Source organism: Alosa sapidissima, chromosome 20, assembly GCF_018492685.1.
Source record: "Alosa sapidissima isolate fAloSap1 chromosome 20, fAloSap1.pri, whole genome shotgun sequence".
Classification (NCBI taxonomy): Eukaryota; Metazoa; Chordata; class Actinopteri; order Clupeiformes; family Clupeidae; genus Alosa; species Alosa sapidissima.
Genome location: NC_055976.1, coordinates 28,503,358 through 28,530,796, shown reverse-complemented (window position 1 = coordinate 28,530,796; position 27,439 = coordinate 28,503,358). Strand labels below are relative to the sequence as shown.

General features: G+C 41.3%; 1 protein-coding gene and 2 long non-coding RNA genes across 13 annotated transcripts in view; 1 reads left to right on the top strand and 2 right to left on the bottom strand.

The window, feature by feature from the left end:
* The window catches only part of LOC121694874, a 39,065-nt gene extending 18,738 nt beyond the window's left edge, over window positions 1-20,327 (top strand). The window contains exons 1-7 of one of the 11 annotated variants that reach the window (XM_042075260.1): window positions 10,479-10,539; window positions 12,589-12,632; window positions 12,765-13,043; window positions 16,199-16,462; window positions 16,867-17,124; window positions 17,511-17,780; window positions 18,577-20,327. In XM_042075260.1, the coding sequence (XP_041931194.1) occupies window positions 12,605-12,632; window positions 12,765-13,043; window positions 16,199-16,462; window positions 16,867-17,124; window positions 17,511-17,780; window positions 18,577-19,745 (2,268 nt within the window). In that variant the 5' untranslated portion in view covers window positions 10,479-10,539; window positions 12,589-12,604 and the 3' untranslated portion in view covers window positions 19,746-20,327. The other 10 variants (XM_042075267.1, XM_042075266.1, XM_042075261.1 and 7 more) reach the window with 10 other exon arrangements.
* LOC121694906 lies at window positions 327-8,771 on the bottom strand. Its single transcript, XR_006025942.1, has 3 exons — window positions 7,690-8,771; window positions 6,169-6,227; window positions 327-449 (listed from the first exon to the last, which is right to left on the bottom strand). It is a non-coding gene; the product is annotated as an uncharacterized LOC121694906 (long non-coding RNA).
* Window positions 3,145-5,648, bottom strand: LOC121694909. Its single transcript, XR_006025946.1, has 3 exons — window positions 5,638-5,648; window positions 3,684-3,689; window positions 3,145-3,269 (listed from the first exon to the last, which is right to left on the bottom strand). It is a non-coding gene; the product is annotated as an uncharacterized LOC121694909 (long non-coding RNA).
* Window positions 20,328-27,439: the final 7,112 nt, after the last annotated feature.

Genomic DNA, 27,439 nt, shown 5'->3' with positions numbered 1-27,439 from the left:
TTTCGCAGGTTGTCAAAAGTTGTAATTTGCAACATTTGATATATTGTCTATGTCCTTTTTGCAGCTAAATATGGGTTTACAAGATTTGCAGATGATCACATTCTGTTTATTTACATTTTACACAACGTCTCAACTTTATTGGAATTGGAGTTGTAAAACCACACATCATACAGTTTTCACAAAGACGATTAAGCAAGTTTTCTAATAGCATTCAGCCAAATGGCTGAACTTCATGATTTTATTGCACAACAACCTTCTCAATCCTTCCAGAGATTCCAGTCCCAGAATGTCTGGCTGTGAGCTCCATCACTAAATCATCTGCTAGCCTCAGCTGGGGGGTGCATCCTGAGATGAAGCAGACTCCACGCAGATTCCTGGTCTCTTATCAGAGTGAAGGGACTGAGCCACAGTCCATGTTTACTGAGTCATGCAGCGCAGACACCACAGGCCTGAAACCAGAAACGGACTACACTGTTAGAGTCTACACTCAGCTCCAACATGGAGGAAAGAGCCAGCCTGCTTCTGTTCACTTAAAGACAGGTGAGATATTATTTATAAATATGTACATGGGCACCACTAAATCTTCTGTTAAGACTTTTTAACACAATTACAAAATAAACTAGAAAATGTAATTCCGAGGAATTACCAGTGCATGAAAATGCAAAACATATATTAACATACAGCATAATGCAAAACAAACTTTTATTTGGGAACAGTTGTGGTCAGGGGAAACAGTTGTTGGGAGTGATAGTTGATGACAACTGACAGTTGGAATGGCTGAACAGTTAGTTATAGTTGAATAGTTTAAGGCGAGACACTACAGGTGAGTAGGGTAAAATTGTAAAATAATAGACATCACCATGAAACTTCCTCAGTTGATTACTTACACAAGTATGAACAAATAGGCATTATCTCATTAAATATGCACGATTTTGCATATATTTTCGGTAGATAGATCTGGATATATGATAAAGCCAGGTACAAAATTATTAAAAAAATTATATAAGATGAAAATAAAATTACAGAGGGATTTCAGGATATCTGCTTTCATTACCTAGGAAATCAAAATATACTGTCCATAGCCTTAAAAAATCGATTTTTGCCATATTTTTTATTAAAATGTCACATAAATCAGGCCAGGAATGATTTATTAACAAATCCCTCTGTAAATATCTTCAGAATACTACTCTAAGCGTATAACTGGAAAGTTTGGTGTACATAGGTGCTACATAGGCTGAGATGTTTCCACTGGAAATTGAGAAAAAAAAAATGAGAAAACAGCCTTGGAACACAGCCAATAAGATTCTGTTCTCAGCCTAGACTCGCCGTTAAACTTTCGCGATTGGTTGCGGATACAAAGGAAGTGTCCATATTTGGATTGCACAACGTCATGCAGGAAAAACAGAGCTTTCCAACGGTACTACACATGATATGTTTCATATCACGGACGCGGTAGAGCATGAAACGTTAGAAGGCTAACTTTTGGTGAATTTAGGAGAAATATACAGGCGCGAGTAAACAAAATGTGATGAAATAAACACCTAAATGTGGAAATCGGACTTTGTTGTTGTAGTAGTGTGGAAGAATACATACTAAGGTAGCAAATTAGCCCAGAATCTCGAAATTGACCAGTGCATGAAAAAGCGATGTTTTCACCTGCCGTGTCTCGCCTTAAATAGTTAAATTATTTAAAGGTTGTATCAGCGATAGCGGGGATACGTCACTTCTGTTGATGTTCAAACAAAACAGAGAGCTTGCTCGCTACTCCCTCCCCCTCCCTCCCGTGCAATTAAAACTCTCCTAAACGTGCATCTCGTCGGTTATTGGTTGAAATGCTTTATTTTGCCTTTGAGTGGGTTGCCAACCCTTGTTGGTAGCAATTGCTTTTGTGTACAAATCTCGGAGCCTAGGCTACCTACAGAGACGTGTTTTTTTTTGACGGCCTGCTTATGGGGCAGAGAGCTAGCAGATCGTTAGGAGAGAATAGATGAATGTGATCATTTGTGTTTAGGCCTTTTTTGGGCCTGAAATCGCTGATACAACCTTTAACTCATTGAATGCCGCACTGTTTTTGGAAGCTTTGGCCCAGAGTGCCAGCAATCTTGATCATTGTTGACGATTTTTGTAGAGCCACAGCGTATTCTATGTTATAGCTATGGACACATACTATGGCTTGTTTGAAAGGTGAGACTTTAAGCTCTCAGTGGGTACAAACCGTTTATTTCTACATGCCTCTGTTCCTAAGAAATCCCAAGCTAAACAGTGGCTAGTTTTCATCAAAATCCCTGTTTTATTTCTAGAAATGGAGATGTAGCGTCTTTGATGATATATGAAGTATTGCCTGTAAAGTTTCCGGGAAGTGACCTAGCGAGACCTGGCGAGACTGCCACCTAGTGATAAACCCATGAAAATGGCCTGGTTTTGACCTGATGTGCATGTGTCACTGATTCAACCCAAAGCGGCAACCATCAAAAGCAGAGTTTTAAGATTAAATGTCCAGATAAAATGTCTAGATTGTGCGTTTTCATGAGTTTTCGATCGTCATATATTTCATTTCCATTCATCACAGAGTTCCCAAAATCACATATAAGGTGTGTTAGAGTGTCTAGTTTCGTAATTAAAAAAAAGCTAAAAACTTAATGACTAGTTGAACAGTTGGATAGTTTAAATTGTTAAATTATTTAATAGAGAGTTATTGTAGTGAGGACTTTTATTTTGAAGGCAGAGAAAACTGTTGGCGGGAGTCATAGTTGATGACAACTGACAGTTGGAATAGCTGAACAGTTCAATAGTTGAGTAGTTTAGATTATTTAATAGTGAACTAATAGATGTGCATAGGTAGATAGTTTAATGGATGTTGATAGACAGATAGTTTAATAGATGAGGTGAAGAAAAAGAAGCGAAAGAAAGTGAGGAAGAGAAAAGTGAGCTATCCAGTTCAATGGAGAGAGACACAAAGAAGAGGTTCCATTGAATTTGCTGCAGTCAGTGAGAGTGCACAGTGCAGTTGATGGCATTCTAAGTCGTTTATAGCCCTTTTATGATGTCAATGCTAATGCAAAGTCTATGGGGAAAAATAAGCTTGTTTTTTGTTAATATCTCAAAAAGTATAAAGTACAAAAACTACATTGCTCAAGTGTCCTTTTCAAAACCTACGTTACAAAGTTTGAACGAAGTTTCTACATTAAACGGTTGAAGCTGAATTAGATGCAGAAATTTTGGTTAGAAGAATAATAAAAAGAAGAAGACTTTGGATAACAGAACAGTCCCTAGATAAAACCTAAAGTTTTTATTATTAGTGCTAAGCACAACTCCTATTACCATTTGGAAGTGCAGATTCAGACCTCCATATAGTGCCCTAAGCAAAATCTTGCTATGGAGCCCTCCTACCTAAACTGTGGGCCAAAATGTAAGCATCTGTTTTTAAAGTCGCACCTGACACCCCAGTGCTCCCAATACAATCATCCCACCCCATTTTAGATGTCTACGGAAATTGCCAAAAATAATTGTGTGAATCACCTTCACAGCTATAAATGGCCAGTAATATTAAACATGTATTTATTTTTGCCCATATTGCATACCCATAATTCACTAAATTGTGTTGTGTTGTTTATACTGTAGGTCCATCTCTGAGAATCGTGTTGGTTGGAAAGACTGGAGTGGGAAAGAGTGCTGTTGGCAACACTATCCTGGGGAGAGAAGCATTTTGCTCAAATAACTCAGTCACACAAGTATGTGAAGGAGTGTGTATGGGCAGTCCGAGACCAGTTAAAGTGATTGATACGCCTGGTATTTTACACAAAGACAGAGATGTATATGATGTTAAAGTGAAATGTTTGACATACTCGTCTCCAGGACCCCATGTATTCCTGCTGGTGACTGCAGTGGGGAAGTTCAGTAGGAATGAACAGAAGACAGTAAGAGCCCTACAGGAACTCTTTGGGGAAAGAGCTGCTAAGTACACAATGGTCCTGTTCACTCACAGTGATAAACTGCATGGTCAGACTATTGATGAATATGTGCACTCTGCCCACCCTGAATTGAAGGAAGTGATAAAGAGCTGTGGTGGACGATACCATGTGTTCAACAACAACAGCAGAGATCACACACAAGTTGTGGAGCTGATGAAGAAAATAGATGAGATGGTGAAGAGAAATGGGGGAGGTCACTTCACTGAGGAGATGTACGAAGAGGCGAGGGCTTCTGAACTGAAAATGATCCAGTTGAAGTTAGTGGTTGTTGGCGGTCCTTGTTCTGGGAAGGGTAGTTTTCTTAGATTTTTCCGGGAAAACAAGTTTCCTGAAGATTGGGTTCCCGTGATATTTGATCACTGTGAAGTTCCCATTGAAGTTGATGGGAAACAGGTGCAGCTGGAGCTTAGGGGCACAAATGGCATGGATGACTATGACATACTGCGGCCCATGTCCTACCCCAACACAGATGCCATTCTCATCTTTTTCTCTATAGTTCAACGAGACACCTTGGAGAGCATTCCAAAGAAGTTCATTCCAGAGGTCAAACACTTTTGTCCAAACGCTCCCATCATTCTGGTGGGTAACAAGAAGGATCTGCGCAACGATGAGTACTCACTACAGCAACTAGCAAAGAATAAACAGAAACCTGTTAAAGAAGAGGAGGGCCAGGACATGGCCATTCGCCTCAATGCCTTTGGCTACATGGAGTGCTCAGTCAAGATGAAGGAGGGCCTCCTTGAGGTGTTGGAATTTGCCACCAGGGCAGCGCTGCAAGCCAAGAAGCCCAGCAAAAAAAGTACCTGCCCCGTGTCATAGAAGACGAGAGGATGTTAGGAAAGGGAGGGACATGGGGCGTGAACCAGGCCAACCAACAAACCCAAGGAGTAGTTATTAGAAACGGGGAGCGTTGCTCATGCTCAGGGATTTGATTTGTGATAGGCTAGCTGTAACTGTGTCTTAAGCTTGAATTGGCAGTAAATACTGCCTGGCACCCCAGAGACAATTTAATCTTTACATTTTGAATAAAAATTCAGATTAGTCACGTTACAAGGCAGGAGAGTAGGAAGCAAAACCATGAGACGCAGAAGGGCCGATATTTGAGTACTCCCAGGGACACTGCATCCTTCAGTCTGGCCATCCTGACTGGACCCACCATGTCTGCCATGCTAACTAGGCTGACTTTGAGCTTAATACATCCTCCATCTTGCCTCAGTGATGCTAATTAACTAATTAAGTTGTTGTATGTGAAGGTTTTTTACTCTTGTCAATGTCATGCTTAAAAATGGATTGAACAGATCTAAGATTACTTGAGTCTGTGCTTGGACTGTCCAGATTTCTGGATTGTGCTGATGGATGATCAGACGATTGTCAAATGATAAACTGAAGGAAGTGATGCGAAGCTGTGGTGGAAAATACTTATTTTTGAAGACTAGATAATTTGAACATGCATCAACTGATTCTATGATATGTCTGTGGATCTGTGGTTAGTTAGTTGAATGAAGTTGTTATATTGGTAGGACAACAGTAATCATATGCTTATTGTGATGTGTCTGTCAGTGTTTGTCTTCAATGTCTATGCAACATCCAAATGGGACACATAATCTAAAACATCCGTTACTGTAACAGCCCTCTGTGAACTACAGAGGTTTTTAGTATATTGCACATTCACTGTAAAAAGTGGAAAAAATGGATTTACTTAATACCATTGAAGTAATCAATCAATAAATATTTTACACTGACCTAATGTTCAGATGTCCTAATGTTTAAGGGCAGCCATGGCCTACTGGTTAGCTGTTGCAGCAGGCAGCTCACTGCATCGGGATTATTGTGTGCTTCACCTCACTGTGTGTTCACTGTGTGCTGAGTGTGTTTCACTAATTCACGGATTGGGATAAATGCATTAGACCAAATTTATCTCACATGATCAAAAGAGTATATATAGAAACCATTCAGTTCAAACTAATTTAAAACTTTTCTGAATTTGGTGTAAATCAATATTTTAAGGGAGAACTTGGCAACTATTTCAACTTAATAAACCCGTTAAAATTATTTGGGTGGTTAAATGACCTGTTCCGGTGAAAATGGTGACTTTCCCCACTCCCCATAGCATCCCCAGGCGGAAAACAAACCTTTCAACATTGGGACTACCGTCCGGTAAGAGGACAAGAAACTCGTTTTAAATTGTGCTTCTTACCTTGTAACATCCACAATGGTCTGCCAAACCATTCCAATGCCAAGTTCCATTAAGACTTTCTGAAAAAAAAAAAACTCAAACGTGAATTTCAGTCCTTTGGGGTATTTGAGGTTCAGAGCATATGTCAGTCCAAACATGCACTGCTACAGTACAGCAGCTGCAGTTGAAGAGCATATGTCAGTCCAAACATGCACTGCTACAGTACAGCAGCTGCAGTTGAAAGCATGTTACTGAGGACCTCTGTGCCTTCAATGAGAACCCTGGTGTCTGCCTCGCTGATTAAGACGGCCATTGGCTGCTTCAGTCCGTCACCTGGCAGATCCTGGCAAGACAATCCATAGTAATGAATAAGAGTGCTGACCACTCAACCGAGTGTGTGAGAGACCCCCCAGCTGCTTATTCTGCTTTGCCTGAACTGAGTGAGTGTGTAACCCCTGTTGTGTGAGCTTACATGAGTAGCCTACAGCACTGCTTGTTTTGCATTTTGTAAGCTGTGTATGAGAGACCCTGTTATATGTGTGTGTGACATTCCTGCTTGAGAGAGAGAGAGAGAGAGAGAGATAATAAGATGGAGGATCAGCAGGTGAGAGAGCTCATGAGGAAGGTAAGCACACTGGTGCAGGAGACTGACAGTTCAGATCTGCCCAGAACATGACCCTTGGAAGAACAACAGTTGTGTTATTGGGTAATTGCTGTGTTCATGTAAACTATATAATGAATTTGAATGAAATAGATCTTACTTGGCTTGGTATTATTGAGCAGCCGTGGCATACTGGTTAGCGCTTCAAACTTGGAACCTGCGGGTTCTAACCCCAACCAGTAGGCATGACTGAAATGCCCTTGAGCAAGGCACCTAACCCCTCACTGCTCCCCGAGCGCCGCTGTTGTTGCAGGCAGCTCACTGTGCCGGGATTAGTGTGTGCTTCACCTCACTGTGTGTTCGCTCTGTGCTGAGTGTGTTTCACTAATTCATGGATTGGGATAAATTGGGATGGATTGGGATATCAGAGACCAAATTTCCCTCACGGGATCAAAAGATATATATACTTATACTTACTTATTAGTACATTTATTTTTGTGTTTTATTGTGTTATTGTGTAGGCCTATGTCAAATAATAATTTGTGTATTTACATGTACATGTTTGTAATCCACATATGTGCATGTATTCAAATCACATTGATACATTATGATGATGCATCTTATGTCATAATTCTGGACGGTGGTAGTGTAGTGGCTAAGGAACTGGGCCAGCAGTCAATGTGCTGTGATTGTAACTTATGATTCCACAGTCAGATAATTCCCTCTTGTGGAAGTTTGTGGTGCTGCAGTTACATACAGTATATGGCAACCAGAAAACTGTATTTGCGAACTTTGTACTTTGTTTTTACTTCCTTGACTAAGGACCATTTCAAATGAGTTGTTAATGATAAAAATATGTAACACACTGCAGGGTCATGCAGAAAGACCTTAATGAATACAGTGATTTGTGGTGATATAGTGGTATATTAGCCTGTATGTACCTGAAATGGAAGTGTATATCTCTATGCTTCCCTGCAGCTCTTTGCCATGGTGTTTGCCATGTGTTTGTTTCGAGGGATCCAGTAGCCCCACACATGTCCATCACAAGCACAGCACATGAAGAGGAGGAGGAGGAGGGAAAAAGAACAAGAGTAAAATCAACAGCAGTGTTTTGATGTTGCATGTTGATGTTGCTGAATGGTTCATGAGAGTGTGTGATCAGCACCCTGTGTGTGTACTTCACAGCTGGACCTATGGGGTACACACACACACACAACCATGCAGAGAACACACAAGCATAATTATGCCAAAAGAATCCAAGTCAATAAAAAGACTAAGTAACGTGTTGGTGAGCAAACAAAAAAAAAACAAATAAATAAAGCAGCAGCCTAAATATGAAAATAGCAACAATCGAGCAGTTGTAGCAGTTAACATCACCATAACCAAACCCTACCCCTAACCCTGACCTTAACCATAACATGTCATGTAGTTTGTTGATTAGCGGAGCACCTGTAGTCTGTAGCTCAAAGTAAAGTGTGATCACTTTACGAAACCATAGATAAATAATTAATATGAATGTGATTGTAAATTTGATTTATCTTGTGAATCATGTTGTTACATTGTGAATGTTTGTGTTTTTGCATAAGTGCATTGTATTGCATTTGTAGCCTACTTGTATTGCATCTGTTGTATTTGCAGATGACACCTGATTGATATTAAAAACAGATAAAATCTCTCTGTTCAGTTCTTTTATGTCTGGTTGTTTTGATTGTAATTTAATAACTATTTATCTGCATGTGTGAGCGACCGGGTGGTCAACCCACATGTTGGATTGTGAGTTTAGGTGGAAATGGAGAAAAAGGCACTTGCAGGAGAGGTGGATGTAGCTTCTGTTAATTCCAATGATTTATTTTCACCATATTCAAAAATAGCAACACTAATAAAATACTTTTCCCTACCAAAAAAATACTTTTCCCTACCAAAAACAAACAAAAATAGCACAAATAATGAACAGTCCAAAGTATCAGTATAGGCCTACTTCACTTACTCTGCCTCACAACATAGTCCTTCACCTACTACGCACCCTTTGGGAACTGGGAGATATCGCGGAATGTTGTTTGCAATAAACACAGCAGAACTTTCATTCTTACTCATTAAAATGAGCATGATGACTGACGAAATAAATTCTTATGATGTAGTTTAAATAAACCACTGCTGTCATACAGTTAACAGGCCTGCATTGTAGCACATAAATTCAATATCAAGTGTTTCCCCTATATGTGTGTCTATCTATTTAGCCAACAGCAGAAAATAACAGAATATCCAAACGTTTTCAGTAGGCTAGCCTACCATTGTTGCAGAAATCACGTATAAGAAGGTATCCCTTCGATTTCTGTTTATTTTCGCATATTCCAACATAAGGAAGCAGCATGAGCCTCCCGTCATAATCGTCATGAGGACATTCCTCCCAAATGGCCCTATCACGTCTTTGAACTGACGTCATGAGGGCGTGTTTCAGCTCGTGCAGCTCGTGGAACAGGGGGTCAAGAGCGTGCAGATTAGCTTCGGCATGTTAGCATACGCCATTTTCAAGTATGGCGCCGCATGGAGCATTTGGAACCAGCTCCATGCACGAAAATCCGTGTTGGGCACGAGCTCTCATGCGCGTACATGTTGGTGGGCGGGTACCTATGGAGTGAGAATTGTCTCAAAATGATTTAAATATATATAAAAGGATATATATACATATACATACATTTATAAATATCCAAATACAAAATACAAATATAAATTGCAATTGCATAAAATGCATTCATTTGTGTTATGTACATGTGTTAGGTAGGCTACTTTTTACTTTACTGGCTAACTTACTCCTCTTTCAGTCTATGCTCCCTGCTCTGGTTCCGTTCGTTCTTCTAATTCCTTGTGTTTTCTGGTAGCCTAGACGCTTCGTTCGTTTCCATGGTCTCTCGCGCTGGTTTCACTGCAAACTGCGTGCAGCCGACGTAGCATTACGGCACAGTGGTCATGGGAAATGTAGGAAGTAGCTACTGCCGGGGAATATATGACCGAAAACAGAGCATTGTGTATCATGCATGTACATGTAATGCCTCATGCATCACCGGTCAAACTGGCTAGTAAGTTTTTATTAAACGTTCAGTAAACAGTTATAGTGTGCACATCCCACCTTCTGGCAGGTGCAGGACAAAAGAAAACTATACTCAACTGAAAAAATATAATGTCCGCAACACTGCTTTTGACTCCCAATGATTTAATGCAACGTTTCGAGAAGACCCAGGGTCGAAACGTTGCATTAAATAATTGGGAGTCAAAAGCAGTGTTGCGGACATTATATTTTTTTCAATTGTAGTAAGTTTTTATTAACACCCGCCAAAATGAATTTTAACCCGCATTTGGCGGGTTGGCGGGTGTTAATTTAGAACCCTGCTAATAATTAGGGTACTACCAAATGATGTGTTGTCTACAAGTAGGCTACTTCCATTTTTACTATTGAGGAACTAGGGTGCTGCATCTTATTACTCAACTCATCAGTAAAAAGGAAATGTTTAGTGTTTAAGGCAGTTCAACGTAATAACATTGTGTTCGAAAGAAAAACATGAGCTTGTTTAATTTAATGTTTTGTGGTTTAGTAAATTTGACAAACCCTTTTCCTCCCCTACCCCCCACCCCCATATAGCCTACTCTTTTTCATATACGTTTTATATGCAGTGAATTTAGGCCTACAAAGGTCGGCGAAGGACCATAAATGTCAGCTGACTATGTTAGCCAATCAGCTCCACAGATCGGTTACTGACACTCGTCAGTCTTCTGTTGAAGAAGGGAGATTTGCGGTGAGTCTTAAGCTAGCCTATGTCTTGTTTACATTCTTTAATTATATTAAAAAAAAGATCAGGGGTCAGCCTTGGCAGTAGCCTATGTCTACTTTTCATGTTTTCAAATATCCAGTGCGATAAAAGTTATGCCAAGGATCACTTCCTAGTCCAAAGTCCAAAGTCAATTAGCCTACACATTCTGGGCATGCAGTGGTAATGAACAAAGACAATGACAAGAACCCATAGCAAGAACCCCATCATCCATTATGTTTTAGTCTGTGTGGCCTACCTTCAAAATAAAGTTGAAGACTTCGGTAAAGTTAGACAGAAATTGGCAGATTCACGTTTTGACGTTCAATAAATCATAGGAGAAATGTTTTCATTGCACAATAGAGAGCTCTATCTAACCGTAGGGTAGACAACAAGCTACAACCATCATTTTTCATCCGAAAGAACCGTGTATGTGGATAAATAAAACGCATCCCTGTGAGCATTCTGCTTTCAGCCGAGCGTCTAGGGACCGTCTACAAAGTGCAAAACCGAAAGTGGATACAAATACATTAATTAGCTTTACTGTCATTGAGCCTTCAATGTTGTGCTTCCAAAACCATAGCAAACAGCTAGTGCTTCCCTATTTGAAAATTTTAAATAGCTTGACTATTTTTGAGTCTTGCACTTCCAAAGTCACTCCAGACATCAAGGGTCTCCCTATCTGCTACACCTGCTACTAGGGAAATTCTTGATCAGCTTATCTTTCATTAGGGTACAACCGGGACGATTGAAACGGGGGACGAATGAAACATTCCGGTTTTCTCCGAGTGCAACGATGATACAGTAGACAGACATCATTTGGACAAAACATAGAGCATATTAACCTCCGTTGCTCAGCCAAATGCCGTCCTGTTATCACGTAGTTACAAGCGATAAACGATTTTTGATGGTCACAAGTTTACTTCATTAGCGGTTTATTTTTTTTTATTATTAAAGAGTGTTTTTCATTTAAAGGTTTGACTTCATGCTTATTCAGTAGAGCATTTAGTGCTCTCTCCAATCCCAGACGTTCACATTGCATGTTTGTTTGTAATGGATGCAAAACAGCCTATAATGCTAAATGTCTATGGGGGGACGATTGAAACACCTGTTTCATTTGTCCCGACCAGGCAGTAAATCCCATTTATTCTAAGTCAATGCACACATATCTGTGTTTATACTATATTTTATGCAGGTGAGACATGGAAAAGCAGTTTTAGAAAGATGCAAATATATTTGGGGCTATCAGGTAGGGCAGTGTTTTTCAACCACTGTGCCGGGGCACACTAGTGTGCCATGAGAGATCATCAAGTGTGCCGCAAACTTGTGCTTCTCTTGTGGCACAACAGGTTAATGCCATTGCTATTGCATGCTAGTCAAAGTGGGATCAATCCTCGCCCATTTAATTATTATTTATTTATTCTTAGACGAGCAATGCTTCTTCACTTTAGGCTACAGATAGAGGTGGCCACAGAGAGCCTGGTCAGCAGTCAGTGAAACGTTTGAAAACTTAACCATGACACTTTGAAGACCTACTGGCTTGGACAACTGCTGTAGCAAGATAACACGATAGCCATACACCATGATCAGCCGTGTTAACTTGCTACAACTTAGCATGTTATCTGCACGTTATAAGCACCTCCTTCCTGTTAGATACTCTTCTTTTGGCTTCATAGAGGAGCCAGAATGAAATTCATATCCCTCACAGGACACTTATTCTGCACGTTATCTTAATTCCATGATCCAGCTCTATGCCCCCTCTCGTCCGACTGCAGTCCTCTTTTGAGGATCTCCTATGCCTTCCATCGACCCCTTCCCAAAAAATAAATGCATGGAAGTGTACTGCTAGCTTACTTATCTTAAGCATGAATATATAAAAAAAAAATATTCATGTGGTTTTTCAGTTTAGTTTTTGATTTCAGTTTGGTTTTAGTTTGTTTTACATTTAGTAGTTTTTGCTTTGCAAAATGCTCTAGTTTTATTTTAGTTGTTATTTAGTTGTTCATATTTACAGTGTTTTTGATATGATGTTTTCAGAGCCCCTGTCACAGCTATGGCCAGTTTGGCATGGGGAAGGCAGGGTATGTTTTCATCCATTTCAATGTCTATGATCATTTAAAGAGTAGCCTAACCTGTCCTTTTAGACTGGAATTATACATAGAGAGGCACTATCAAACGAATCACATAACTTCTTTCTTATTACCATTCTTCAGCATCAGGCCAAGAGTTCTTTAAGAAACACAAGGGGGAGCTAGAGATGCGTCTTCATGTCCTTGATCCTATCCTAAACCACCTGGAGTGTGGCGGGGTTCTCTCTTGCCCGGAGAGGGAGGAAGTGGAAAGCAACACAACCCGCCTAAAAAAGAACTTTGCCCTCATAACCATGCTGGAGAAGAAAGGAGGTGTGGCCCAAGAGAAGCTTTATGAGGCTCTTAAGAAGCATAACCCTCTTCTGCTGGAGGATCTTCAGCCTGAGCCACAGCAAAGAGGAAGTAATGACCCTCCAGTGCCCATCCAGTGGAATTTCAGTTAATGTCCATATGTTCGCCCAATTATGTTATCTCAATTAATTAAATTACACGGCACGTTACATTTTATTAGGGCCCAAGCACCAGAGGTGCAAAGCCCTATTGTTTCTGTAAGTATTATCATTATAAACAAACAAGAGAACAACATGGGCCCTATCATGACATTCTAAAGTGCATTGTCACTCGTCAAAAGTCTATTCAAATTTAGTAGGATGTCCAGTTCACATTGGGAGGGGTTTCGTTATCAAACGTGGAGCGCATGGCGCAACAAGGTGTTCCTAGGTTTTTTAATCAGTCATATGGGTGTGTTTGGGGCGTAACATAATTTTAAACCAATGAGAATGACATCTGTCATTCCCTTTAACGGCGCAACGCGCGATATGTCAAATAAATGCATCAGTATTTTGGCATTCAACGGTGCATTTGAAGGGGTCATTCTTAAACCATGCTTTACTAAAATATACTAAATAATAGCCTTCACGCATTTGCACTTGTCTATTATTTGAACTCATTGGCAAAGTGAAACTAACTTCACCAAGGAGTCAGTCAACGACAAGACAGTTATATGCAGTTACTTTTTACTATTGACTGACAATGGGTTACCACCGAAAACATAGGCTGGAAAAAGCAACACTTACCCTAATATTGCTCAAATGACTGAATAAAACAACATTTATCCTGCAGAGGAGTTGCTTATATCTCGTGACACTGCGTCTTCAGCTGTGCTCCATACGTGTCTCTCACCTCTCCCCTAATCACTTTTAACCATCATTACCAATTTGCAAATGATGGTGAATAACTACTCATCATGAGATGTACAGTATTTCATAATATCTTTATTCTAATTATGTTTCCCATTATAATCGTGCAATTTGTAATGCTTTGCATGGACATGCGCTGGTGTGCGTTCATGAATGATAGAAGGATGGTGCGTGCACCTGCCAATATGACTGTTGACATGCGCTCTTAAAATAGCATATGAACAACTCGCCATTGACTTCTGACCAGGTTTAGGTGGTGTACGATAGCGATTTTTAGACAAGGCGCCAGGCCCCTCCCTAGGTTGTTAATTGCCACACCCCTGGTCGCAATGTTTAAAAAATAAACGTGCAAACAGCACATTTTTGTCACAAACAGAATCAACCTAAGCGTGCTCAGATGATGGGATAGACGAGGCACTGTTGCTCACCTGTCCATCTTCTTAAAGCCCAGTTTGGCTGGTTCGAGCATAGTTGCTCCGCAACGGAGCAATGCCAGACCGAACTTCCCGACCTCAAATGTTGTGGGCGGGGCTAAATTAGCACCCAGGCTAGATCCAAGCAATACAGCTGCAGGAATCCTATTGTTTTTGTGCTCATAATTATAAGGGGTTCAAGCAGCACAGCTGTGGGAACTCTTGTTTTTGTTCTCATTAAAAGTGGACACTACACACTATGGTCACAGACCCTAGTCTCGATTCAGATCCCAAAACATTGTTGTACAATGTATTGTGCACCTACAGGCGGCGCTATAATAATCGTCATAATATAATCGTAATAATCGTCCTCTGCTGTGGAGATGTCAACTTTTTTCACAATTTCATAATAATTGAAAGTAAAGTAAACTAGTCTGAGGCAGTTCATCTCAGTCTCAGTACATCATAGCTGTTAACATTGAGCTTTGAAAATAAGGGAGATTTCCCGGGTTTCTCACGCAGAATAAGGGAAAATGTCAACATTCGTCCCCCAACGTTGGAAGGGTTGCAGTATTAGTCCGTTTCATAATTGCAAGCTCGTGCATTGGTCAGCTAAACAATACAACAAAGTAGCCTACTTTATTTACGCCTAACAACAGCCTATATTAATTTGGTCAACTTTATACAACCCTAGGAAGGTTAAAGTTCTGTAGCCTAATTGATGGCCCTGTGCGCTGTCATTCTCTCTCCTGCACAAACAAAATATGTGCGTTCCAAGTAGCCTATAGTGCGTAATTCTTCTTCATAAAGTTGAACAAATGCATTTGGTTATTTTAGAGAGAACATATAAATAGCCTGTCATGCAGTTTATGGGCTACAGTGCAGAGTTGGGAAGTTATGGTAGGCCAACTTGGAGTGAATATACAAACAGGGGGAATTCTTTCTCTACTCGTAGCTGAGTGGTAGGCCGATACACACAGCGTTCGGCCGTACACTATGCAGGTGCCACTGAATCATGCTCTCACGACAACCACGCCTTCATCTTAAATAGTCTCACTGTCGCCTTCAAGCAAGCAAAACGATGCTTTGAAAACATCTGTTTCGTTGGAAGAGCAAGGGTGTAGCAACAGGACAACAGTACAGAGAATGACAAGTCCGATGGTAGAGCTATGTTATGAGATTGTTAAAATACGAGATGTTTACGGGAAAATATTAAAAGGGGAAGACAGCGGGAAAAAAGTTAAAATACGTGAGAAACACGGAAAAAACGAGAGGGTTGACAGCTATGGTGTACATCATCTACAGACAATGCTGACAAATAATTATCCAAAAAACTTTCATTTGTCAAACCATATTTGAAAAAAAAAACAAAACACCCAATGAACATTATAAGGAAGTGACCCCTTATGACTTTCCTATATCTAACCATACAAGGCCCTAACATAACAAAGGTTCATGAACATAGCCTACACAATGATCAAAATTTGGTCAAATTTTAGAAAAGTAAAAAATAATTGAAACTTTGACCGTCTGCATGTATGCATTTTAATATACTCTCACACTCTCAACTCTGAGCTGGTCCGTAGCTCAAAGGTTCTCCACCTGCTGCCTAGGAGACTCTGGGTTCAGAACTCACCCGAGTCATGTCTCAAACTTGTCCAGTTATAGCAAGACTGCATTGTTATGCAAGCCTCAGCATTACTAAACCAGATGCAGATGAACATATTCTGAGAACATATTCTGAGTTGACCACCAATAATGTGGAATAATCACAGGAAACACAATAGGATTCCCACAGCCGCCCTGCTTGGACCCCTCATCATTCTTACAGAAACAATAGGGCACAGCCTTCATTTCTGGGGATTCACAGCTTTGGTGTTCCAGCCCTAGTATTTAAATCATTATCCTGAGGTCTGAAGTCTGGCTCATTCTCCTGTGTTTCCAGATATTCCTCCTCCTGGGCAGATCCAGTTCACTTCAGTGCAGCCAGACTCTGTGTCCTTAAGCTGGTCACCACCAGAGGGCGCTCCTGGACCCCACAGGTTCAGAGTGACCTGGAGAGGTGGTGAAAAGCAGCACAGCATGGTAGTGGCAAGTTTGGGTCTAATGGTGACAGAACTGACTCCAGGAGAGAAGTATGACTTTGCTGTGACCACCCTCAGGGAAGATGGCTATCAGAGCTCATGTGTGGAGAGGTCTGTTCACACAGGTGAGAATAAATAATAGGTGAGAACAAGACTCATTCTCTTTGTGAAGCAGGTGGCAACACCATGCAGCAATCTTTCCACGCACAGCTATGTGGTAGACCTTGTTTGATAATCAACTGTCCGGGACCTAATAGTAATTTTAGCCCAGTAAAAGAATGCTGGCCTATACAGAATTATTCTGATGTAGCCTATTTCATAGGCCCCCCACAGCCTACCATGTTTGTCAACCAACTAGCCTACTCTGTATACATACAATGCAGCATTTTATGTGCACTAATGCTTGAGATGTTAACTGAAATTAGTGTGAGTGATGTGAGCGTTATTTGTCATAAAGTGGAGTAGTGAAAGCCATGTGATGATCACAATGTTACAACATGCCTCCACATGTCCCCAATATTCTCTGCAGAGGTTCCTCCACCAGAGAATCTCACTGTGGATTTGAACTCATTGACGGCCTCTCTGACGTGGACCAAACCCGCCGGAGTGGACCAGATGTCTTACCTGCTGGAGCTTCAGAATCAGAAATGCATAGAACCCGTCCACAGAGGTTCCCCCAATTATACCTTCACTGGCCTACAACCTGGAGGAGATTACACCATCAGTGTGTACACTGTGCTGAACAACGGCCGCCAAAGCAAACCAAGCAACCAAATCTTTAAAATAGGTAAAGTATTGTTGGATGCAAATACATATTTCAGATACATTTTCACTTCAATTAGAGCGCATCATATCAATTGTTAAGACACTACAATAATTCATTCACTCACTTACTCTTTACAGTAATTCGCAGGTTGTCAAAATTTGTCATTTTCAACATTTGATATATTGTCTATGTCCTTTTTGCAGCTAAATATGGGTTTACGAGATTTGCAGATGATCACATTCTGTTTATTTTCATTTTACACAACGTCTCAACTTTTTTGGAATTGGAGTTGTAAAACCACACATCATACAGTTTTCACAAAGACGTTTAAGCAAGTTTTCAAAAAATGTTTCCAAATGGCTGAACTTCATGATTTTATTGCACAACAACCTTCTCAATCCTTCCAGAGATTCCAGTCCCAGAGCGTCTGGATGTGAGCTCCATCACTACATCATCTGCTAACCTCAGATGGGAGGTGTCTCCTGAGATGAAGCAGACTCCACACAGCTTCCTGGTCTCTTACCAGAGTGAGGGGACTGAGCCACAGTCCATGTTTACTGAGTCATGCAGCACAGACATCACAGGCCTGGAAGAAGAAACGGACTACACTGTTAGAGTCTACACTCAGCTCCAACATGGAGTCAAGAGCCAGCCTGCTTCTGTTCACTTAAAGACAGGTGAGATATAATTTATAAAGGTATGTACATGGACACCACTGAATCTTTTAATAAGACTTTTTAACACAATTACAAAATAAATTATTGACAGTCCCTAGATAAAACCTAAAGTTTTTTTTATTAGTTCTAAGCACAACTCCTCTATTACCATTTGGAAGTGCCGATTCAGACCTCCATATAGGGCCCTAAGCAAAATCTTGCTATGGGGCCCTCCTACCTAAACTATGTGGGACACACAGTCACACCTGACACCCCAGTGCTCCCAATACAATCATCCCACCCCATTTTAGATGTCTACGGAAATTGCCAAAAATAATTGTGTGGATCACCTTCACAGCTGTAAATGCCCAGTTTTAAGGTCTGGTCTGGTCTGCTTGCTTTTGATGCCTGCTGTACATACTGTATCTGTTTGTGCTAGTTCTGGCTAAGGCCAACTGTTCTTCACCTGTGTCTGTAGCCTAGTACTTGCCAAAGACATCTAGCCTACTGGACTGTCCCCCCTCTGATACCCCTCAATATATTTTATAACGTAGACTATTTCAACTATCATTTTAATACTCCATGATTATAATTTACTATGTGCATCTATTGTCTGGTGAAGTGTTTTCTTTTTTTATTTTATGTGAATGCTTCAGTTTTTTAATAAATAGTGAAGACCTCTTTTAGGAACATGTTATATCCTATTGACATGAATGATATACTAGTACTAGACTTATAATATTAAACATGTTTTATTTATTCATTTACTTTTGCCCATATTGCATACCCATAATTCATTGAATTTTGTTGTTTGTAGGTCCATCTCTGAGAATCGTGTTGGTTGGAAAGACTGGAGTGGGAAAGAGTGCTGTGGGCAACACTATCCTGGGGAGAGAAGCATTTCATTCATATAACTCAGTCACACAAGTATGTGAAGGAGTGTGTATGGGCAGTCTGAGACCAGTTAAAGTGATTGATACGCCTGGTATTTTACACAAAGACAGAGATGCAGATAATGTCAAAGTGAAATGTATGAAGTACTCCACTCCAGGACCCCATGTATTCCTGCTGGTGATTGCAGTGGGGACGTTTAGTAGGAATGAACAGAAGGCAGTCAGAACCCTACAGGAGCTCTTTGGGAAAAGAGCTGCAAAGTACACAATGATCCTGTTCAGTCACGGTGATAAACTGCATGGTCAGACTATTGATAAATATGTGCACTCTGCCCACCCCAAACTAAGGGAAGTGATAAAGAGCTGTGGTGGAGGATACCATGTGTTCAACAACAACAGCAGAGACCACACACAAGTTGTGGAGCTGATGAAGAAAATAGATGAGATGGTGAAGAGAAGTGGAGGAGGTCACTTCACTGAGGAGATGTACGAAGAGAGACAAAGAGTCATGCGAGCCACAATGGTGGCCATTCGGAAGAAGCTACTCACTGTTGGCGATGTTGGATGTGGGACAAGATGTTTGTGTATAACTTTCGTTGAAGACAAGTTTCCTGAAATATATGTCCCCCGTGTATTGGAAAATTATATTGCTAACATTGAAGTTGATGGGAAAGAGGTGGAGCTTAATCTGTGGAACACAGCAGGCCAGCAGGAGTATCCCAGACTGCGGCCCTTGTCTTACCCTGACACAGACGTCATACTCATGTGCTTTGCCATAGATAAGCCAAGCAGTTTGGAGAGCATTTCAAAGAAGTGGGCTCCGGAGCTCAAACACTTCTGTCCGAATGCTCCCATCATTCTGGTGGGCAACAAGAAGGATCTGCGCAATGATGAGCATGCACGTCGGGAACTAGCAAAGAGGAACCAGGAACCTGTTAAACAAGAGGAGGGTTGGGACATGGCCATTCGCATCGATGCCTTTGGCTACATGGAGTGCTCAGCGAAGACGATGGAGGGCGTCAGGGAGGTGTTTGAATTGGCCGCTAGGGCAGCGCTACAAGCCGAGAATCAAAGCGCCTGCCTCTTGTCATAGAGGCAGAGAGGATGCTGGGAAAGGGAGGGGAGGTGACGTAAACCAGGCCAACCAACAAAACAGAGGAGTGGGTATTAGAAAGGGGGAGCAACGCATCCCCTGCTGAGTAGGGGGATGAGGATGGATATGGAGACATCAAACCAGGCCAAAGGCTGACCTTGAGCTTATTAGATCCTCCATCTGGTCACTCAGTGATGCCACTGGTTAAATTGATCAAACAAGGAATTTTGGTTTATTTATCACATACTGACCCCACATCACATCACCCACATCACATACAGACCCCACATATGTACGCTGCACTGCATGGAGGCACCACTACAATGATAAAAAAAAACACATCATAGGGAGGTTAGGGCTGTCATCATCATAACACAAAGCAGTGGTTTATAAGTAAGTATAAGTGTTAGTAAGAGGAGCAGGGGAAACAGTTTCTAGTATAATATGATTAATAATCCCTAGACACATCTGCATTTTAGAGAGGTTATAGAGAGCACTGCAGAACATAATAAGGGACAGAGCCATCATCCTCTTCACACATGGGGATTATCTGAAACACCAACCTGTTGATGAATATGTCAACAACACCACTCTTTACCTCCAACAGCTCATCTGTGGGGTATACTACGAAGCACGTTAGACATATCTAGGCTATCTAGACATATTGAGGCTTCACAAAGCCTTGACTCTGGTGTATAAGTTAAGTGATACTAAGATAGCAGTTACAGTATGTGATATACAGTATTTGTCAAACTAGGCTTTCAGCTCAGATCTGTGGTCATTTTTAGTGTCTAGCCTATAACATCAAATAAATCGATTGTCATCAGATGTTGTATTGTATGCACGAGAATCTCCGGTTCTGCTCTCTCCTGGTTTGAATCCTACCTCACAGGACGCTCGTTTAACCTATAATGGCTTGGACAGCTATCTGCACCTCACTATCTCACCACAGGGGTCCCCCAGGGCTCAGTGCTGGGCCCCCTTCTCTTTGCGATCTACACCACCTCCTTGGGACAGATTATCCGTTCGCATGGCTTCTCATACCACTGATATGGAGACGACACACAGCTCTATCTGTCCTTTCCACCTGATGACCCCTTGGTTTCAGCACGGATCTCGGATTGCCTCTCAGACATGGATGAAGGCACATCACCTCCAGCTGAACCTCTCAAAAACTGAACTGCTAGTCCTCCCAGCTAAACCTACCATACACCACGACATCAACATCAAATTTGACTCCCTGTCTGTCTCACCTACCAGGACTGCAAGAAATCTAGGAGTTGTTCTCGACAACCAACTAACCTTCTCAGATCATGTTGCCTCAGTCGCCCGGTCGTGCCGTTTCACACTCTACAACATACGGAAAATCAGGACTTACTTGACTCAAGATGCTACCCAACTCCTGGTTCAGGCAATAAAAAAGTAATCACACGACTTGATTACTGCAACGTCCTCCTGACAGGTCTCCTAGCCTGCACAGTGAAACCCCTTCAGATGATCCAGAACGTGGCGCGCGCCTGGTCTATAACCAACCCAAAAGTGCACATGTTACCCCGCTGCTCATCCAGCTACACTGGCTACTTATGGTGGCCCGCATCAAATTCAAGGCTCTAACGCTTGCCTACAGTACAAAGTAGTCTCCGGTTCTGCTCCCACCTTCTTGATTGCCCTCATACAGACATACTTTACCTGCAGACCGTTGCGCTCCTTAGACGAACGACGTCTAGCTCTACTACCGGTACGCTCAGGCAAATCTAAACTTTTCTCATCTGTTGTTCCTCGTTGGTGGAACACACTGCCAATTCCTACAAGGGCAGGGACATCCCTCTCCATTTTCAAAAAACTCCTGAAGACCCAGCTCTTTAGAGAACATCTCCTCTCATAGCACTACTTACAACAAGTCTTGCTGATGCTAGCACTTACCACCTGTCTTGAACTGACACTCAACTGTTTAAAAACAGCACTCACTGATACACCTATTCTTACTGTACTGTACCATTTTGAAATTGTCCTAAAATTGTTGAGAAAATTGCTTTAAAACTTAAACTGTTACCATGTTGTTAGTCGCTTTGGTTAAAAATGCCTAATGTAATGTAGGCCTAATGTAATTTTTGTAATCCACACTGCATTTTGTATTAAAATCGCATTGATACTGTACATTATGATGATACATTTTATTATGTCATAATACTGGACAGTGATAGTGTAGTGGCTAAGGAACTGGGCCAGCATGCAGTAGCTGCACACAGACACACACACACACAAAGACTAAGTCCTGTGTACAGGGCTGCAACTCAGCTGTGGTTGAGTATTTAGAGACGGATATCCACTTGGCTGGCCATTGTGGTGCATAAAGGTACAGATAGTGGTGTTTCTCACTTGCACACCCTGAACAGTCAATGTGCTGTGATTGTTTCTTACGATTCCAGAGCCAGATAGTGCCCTCTTGTGGAAGTTTGTGGTACTGCAGTTACTCACACATCACACATACAGTATGTGCCTAACAGAAAACTGTAGACTTTTGCAGATTTTGTACTTTGTTTTTACTATCTTGACTAAGGACCATTTCAAAAGAGTTGTTAATGATAAAAAAATATGATGTAACACACTGCAGGGTCACGCAGAAAGAGCAATAAAAACACTGATTTGTGCTAAATTAGCCTGTGTGTACCTCAGTTCAAAGTGGCAAAGCTTTTGCACACCTTTTTTTGGGGATAGGTGCATCGGAGATGACCATGGGTCGTGAATCAGTGGTTTTAGAAGAGATCCCGCACACTGTCCATTCCGCATGCAAAAATGTATTTGAATATAACACAACGTTTCGGTTTCAGTGTTATATTCTGAGACCGAAACGTTGTGTTATATTCAAGTAAATGTTTGAATGCGGAATAGCTTGTGTGTACCTGAAATCCAATTAGTAAATGTTGTGTATGCGCTTCTCCCAGAGCTCGTAGCCTGTGTACCTGAAATCCAATTAGTAACTGCTGTGTATATCTCTGTTAGCCTAGAAATCTAGACGCACCCTAGCGGCAGCAAATTACATTTGCTTCCAGGGCTAGTCTAGCAACTCTCCGTTGGCTTGTGAGCTCGAAAAATTAAACTTCTATCAGGCCAATCAAATCGTGTATAGAGTCGTTAGGCGGGCTTAACATAATGATTGATGGCAGAGTTGCAACGGTTTGGCTTGAATTCCCTGCTACTTGAAAACAAAGAAGATGGATGTTGCTGTTGGCCAACAGTGTGACATAAGTTAAGCTCCGCTGGTGGGAAAACACATGGGACTCATAGCGCTGTCCTATTGCGTGCAGAGGGAATTTGAAAGACAACCGATTATCCCGCCCCGCGGACTGAGCACTGTGAACGGTGAGTGCCCAGACCCTACATTTTAATGTGGGTCTGGCTCGCCAGGCTATATCTCTGCGCTTCTCAGCAGCTCGTTGCCATGGTGTTTGCCATGTGTTTGTTTCGAGGGATCCAGTAGCCCCACACATGTCCATCACAAGCACAGCACATGAAGAGGAGGAGGAGGAGGGAAAATGAACAAGTGTAAAATCAACAGCGGTGTTTTGATGTCATGTTGATGTTGCTGAATGGTTCATGAGAGTGTTTGATCAGCACCCTGTGTGTGTACTACACAGCTGGACCTATGGGGTACACACACACACACAACCATACACAGAGAACACACAGGCATGATTATGCCAAAAGAATCAAGTCAACATTAAATAAAAAGAGTAATGTGTTGGTGAGAAAACAAAAAAACAAATAAATAAAGCAGCAGCCTAAATATGAAAATAGCAACAATCAGAGCAGTTGTAGCAGTTAACATCACCTCTTAACCAAACCCAACCCCTAACCCTGACCTTAACCATAACATGTCATGTAGTTTGTTGATAATCGGAGCATCTGTAGTCTGTCTGTAGCTACTCAAGTAAAGTGTGATCACTTTGAGAAACCATAGATAAATAATTCATATGAATGTTTGTGAATGTGAATTCATATGAATGTGAATCGTGTTGTTACATTGTGAATATGTTTGTGTTTTTGCATTAGTGCATTGTATTGCATTTGTACTTGTATTGTATCTATTGTATTTGCAGATGACACCTGATTGATATTAAAAACAGATCAGATCTCTCTGTTCAGTTATTTTATGTCTGGTTGATATACTCATTCTTTTGATTGTAATCTAATAACTATTTATCTGCATGCTTTAACAAATGTGTCAGCTTGTTGATATCCCAATAATTAGGCTAATAGCAAATGCTGTGTTGTATACTTCAGGCCTCGTATCAGAAATACAGACAGATCAGCAAACTACTACAGGGCTTGTGGTCCTAAGGGAAGCCCACAGCCCCTAACACTATGGAACAGATTTGAATGCCTCCGGGACGTGAGAGAGGAATTTCCCAGGGAACAGACCCAAAGCAGGCAGCGATCAAACCACAACAAAAGAAAGATGGGCACAGACAAGAAGCAGCACTCGACCCCTATTCATCCCACAACCCTCGTTCTAGGCGACTTTGCTGTGAGACATATAAATGGGGAAAGGATGATTGTATGTTGTTTCCCAAATGCTTCAGTGTCTGACACAAAAAACAAGCTTGCAGAACTGGTGTCAAAATATGCAACTATCAAGCGCATCATTGTGCATGTTGGAGCAAATGACATCTACAGAGAACAGCTGTATGTTAAAGAAGATTTCAAGGAACTTTTCTCGGCCCTATATGAGCTTGGAATACAAATTTTCATCAGTGGCCCACTCCCAGCAGAGGGAAGCTTTGTATTTTCCAGACTATTCAGTTTAAACACCTGGCTCGCAAAAACATGCTTTTCAGTTGGGATGAATTTTATTGACAATTTTAACCTTTTTTGGAATCGCAGGGAATACTTCAGACCAAATAGCACAGAGCTGAGTTGGACTGGGGCAAAGATCTTAACCGAATACTATCACCTCTCTCTCCTGCACCCAACATTTTTTCTGCCAACCTTGAGCCGAGCCTCTGATAAGCGCTCAGTGGCCATACAGACGGAACAAGCGGATGACATCAACAACTCAGCTAAACCAAAACACTCTGCACAGGCTGAAACAGAGATATGCCCAACCTCCCCTGCTGTGGGGCCCTCTGATAACCACCCGCTAGCCTCCACTGAAATGCAGACCTTGGAGAAACATAAACAACCAGCTCAACAATGCCAAGCCATGTCCACTGGACAAGATAAGATGGGTGCTGCTAAAATGACTCAAAGTCAATCACTGGCGTCAAACTCCCTGGAATCTCAGCAAACAAATGGATGTGATGAGCATGAGGAGATAGCACCTATCAAAGCTGCTGAGAGGATATCAGAAAGGAAGGGTCATGTTGTAACACCAGTACCAATACCCCTCCCCACCTCCGTCGTCTCCTTGTCACCACAAAGACACAACAACATGGAATACACTACTGGAATACATGCTGAAAGCGGAGCATCTGCAACAAACTTCCCAGAACCTCAGCAGGCAGATGGAGACTCTGGATCAATTTTCAACCCCCTGCAATATAAATGGTACTGACAGTAGTTTTGAGAACATGCCGGGACCCAGTAAGCCCATGACATTCTCTATTCCTGTATTGACAAGAAATAGAACACAAATGCATCGAGCTTATAGGGTAAACCAGTCCAATCTCCTACCCGTACCACATCAACCTCAGATTTCCCCCATGGATCATATTTCCCCAACACTTAAACTAACAAAACTAGCACTCCTAAATATCAGATCTCTTTCAAACAAATCATTCTTAATTCATGATCTAATTTGCACACACAACCTTGATTTTTTACTTTTAACTGAGACATGGTTAGATCAAGCAAACAGTGCTGCTACTCTCATCGAATCAGCTCCCCCAAACTTCAGTTTTTTGAGTGCTACCAGAGCAAATAAAAGAGGTGGGGGGATAGCCACAATTTTCAAGACGTCTTTTCAGTGCAATCAGTCGTCATTCGGTGACTTTACTTCATTTGAATATCTGTGTGCATGCATTAAGTCTTCTCCTCAGATTTTATTACTGACAATTTACAGGCCTCCAAAACATTCAGCTAAAGTTTTTCTTGAAGAGCTAGGTGAACTGCTATCAGTTGTTTGCATAGAGTATGACTGTCTTATTATATCAGGGGATCTAAACTTGCATGTGGATAATCCTGAAAACAATTATGCCAAGGAATTCATTGCACTAATCGATACTTTCTCCCTAACACAGCATGTACAGGGGCCAACACACTCTCTCGGCCATACCCTCGACCTGGTTATCACAAAGGGTCTCGATGTCTCTACAGCTGTTAAAGACCTGGCCTTATCTGATCATTTTTGCGTGTTCTTTGATGTGTCTATGTCCCCACACACTCAAAACACAGCTATGATGGTAAAAAGGAGAATCATAAATGATCAGACAAGTGCTCTCTTTGAGCAAGCACTCTCACTAAAGTCAAGTCAACTGTCAGACTCTGAAGACTTATTTGATCACTTTAATGCAAAAATGGCAAACATTATGGATGACATTGCTCCATTACAATTCAAGAAAGTTAAGGACAAACAGAAAGCACCATGGAGGCAAAATCCAGCAGTTAAACTTCTAAAAAGAGAGTGTAGGAAGACTGAAAGAAAATGGCGTAAATACAAACTTCAGATCCACTATGAAATCCATAAAGAGATGCTCCGCACATATAACTCTGAAATATGCAAAGCAAGACAGTCTTTCTTTTCTAACATTATCAATAGAAGTTCAAATAACACTCGTATTCTATTTTCAACTGTTGATAAGTTAACAAATCCCCCCTCACAATTAGCGCCTGAACTTCTCTCAACTAATAAATGCAATGAGTTTTCATCTTTTTTTAAAGGTAAAATTGACAAAATCAGACTTAACATATCTGCTCAATTACAAATTCAACAACCTGAACTTCCAGCAACAAACAGAGGGAAACTAAACTTGATGTCAGAGTTCAGCTTGATAGACTACGAAACACTTGAAAAAACGGTACAGAATCTCAGCCCTTCCACATGTGTCTTAGACACTCTGCCTACCAATTTCTTCAAAACTGTTTTTCCCCTCATAGCGGCAGATGTCCTTCAAATTGTAAATGTATCATTGCTGTCTGGCACTTTTCCTAAGTCACTGAAAACAGCTGTTGTAAAGCCACTTCTCAAGAAGAATAACCTGGATGCCTCCATGCTAAACAATTACAGGCCCATATCCAATCTACCTTTTATTGGCAAAATTATTGAAAAAGTAGTCTTTAATCAATTAACCACCTTCCTAACATCAAATGGGTATTTTGATTACTTTCAGTCTGGTTTTCGGGCAAATCACAGCACTGAAACAGCTCTCATTAAAGTTTCCAATGACATACGCCTCAACACAGATTCAGGTAAAACATCAGTCCTAGTGCTACTGGACCTTAGTGCAGCATTTGACACTGTTGATCACAATATTTTACTACACAGACTAGAACACTGGGTTGGATTTACAGGCATAGTTATCAGCTGGCTAAAATCATATCTACAAGAAAGGAGCTTCTTTGTTGCCATCGGAAACTGTACCTCAACACCAACGTCCTTGACCTGTGGTGTTCCCCAGGGGTCGATCTTGGGGCCACTATTATTCAACCTCTATATGCTCCCACTTGGACAAATCATTCAAAATAATTTGATTTCA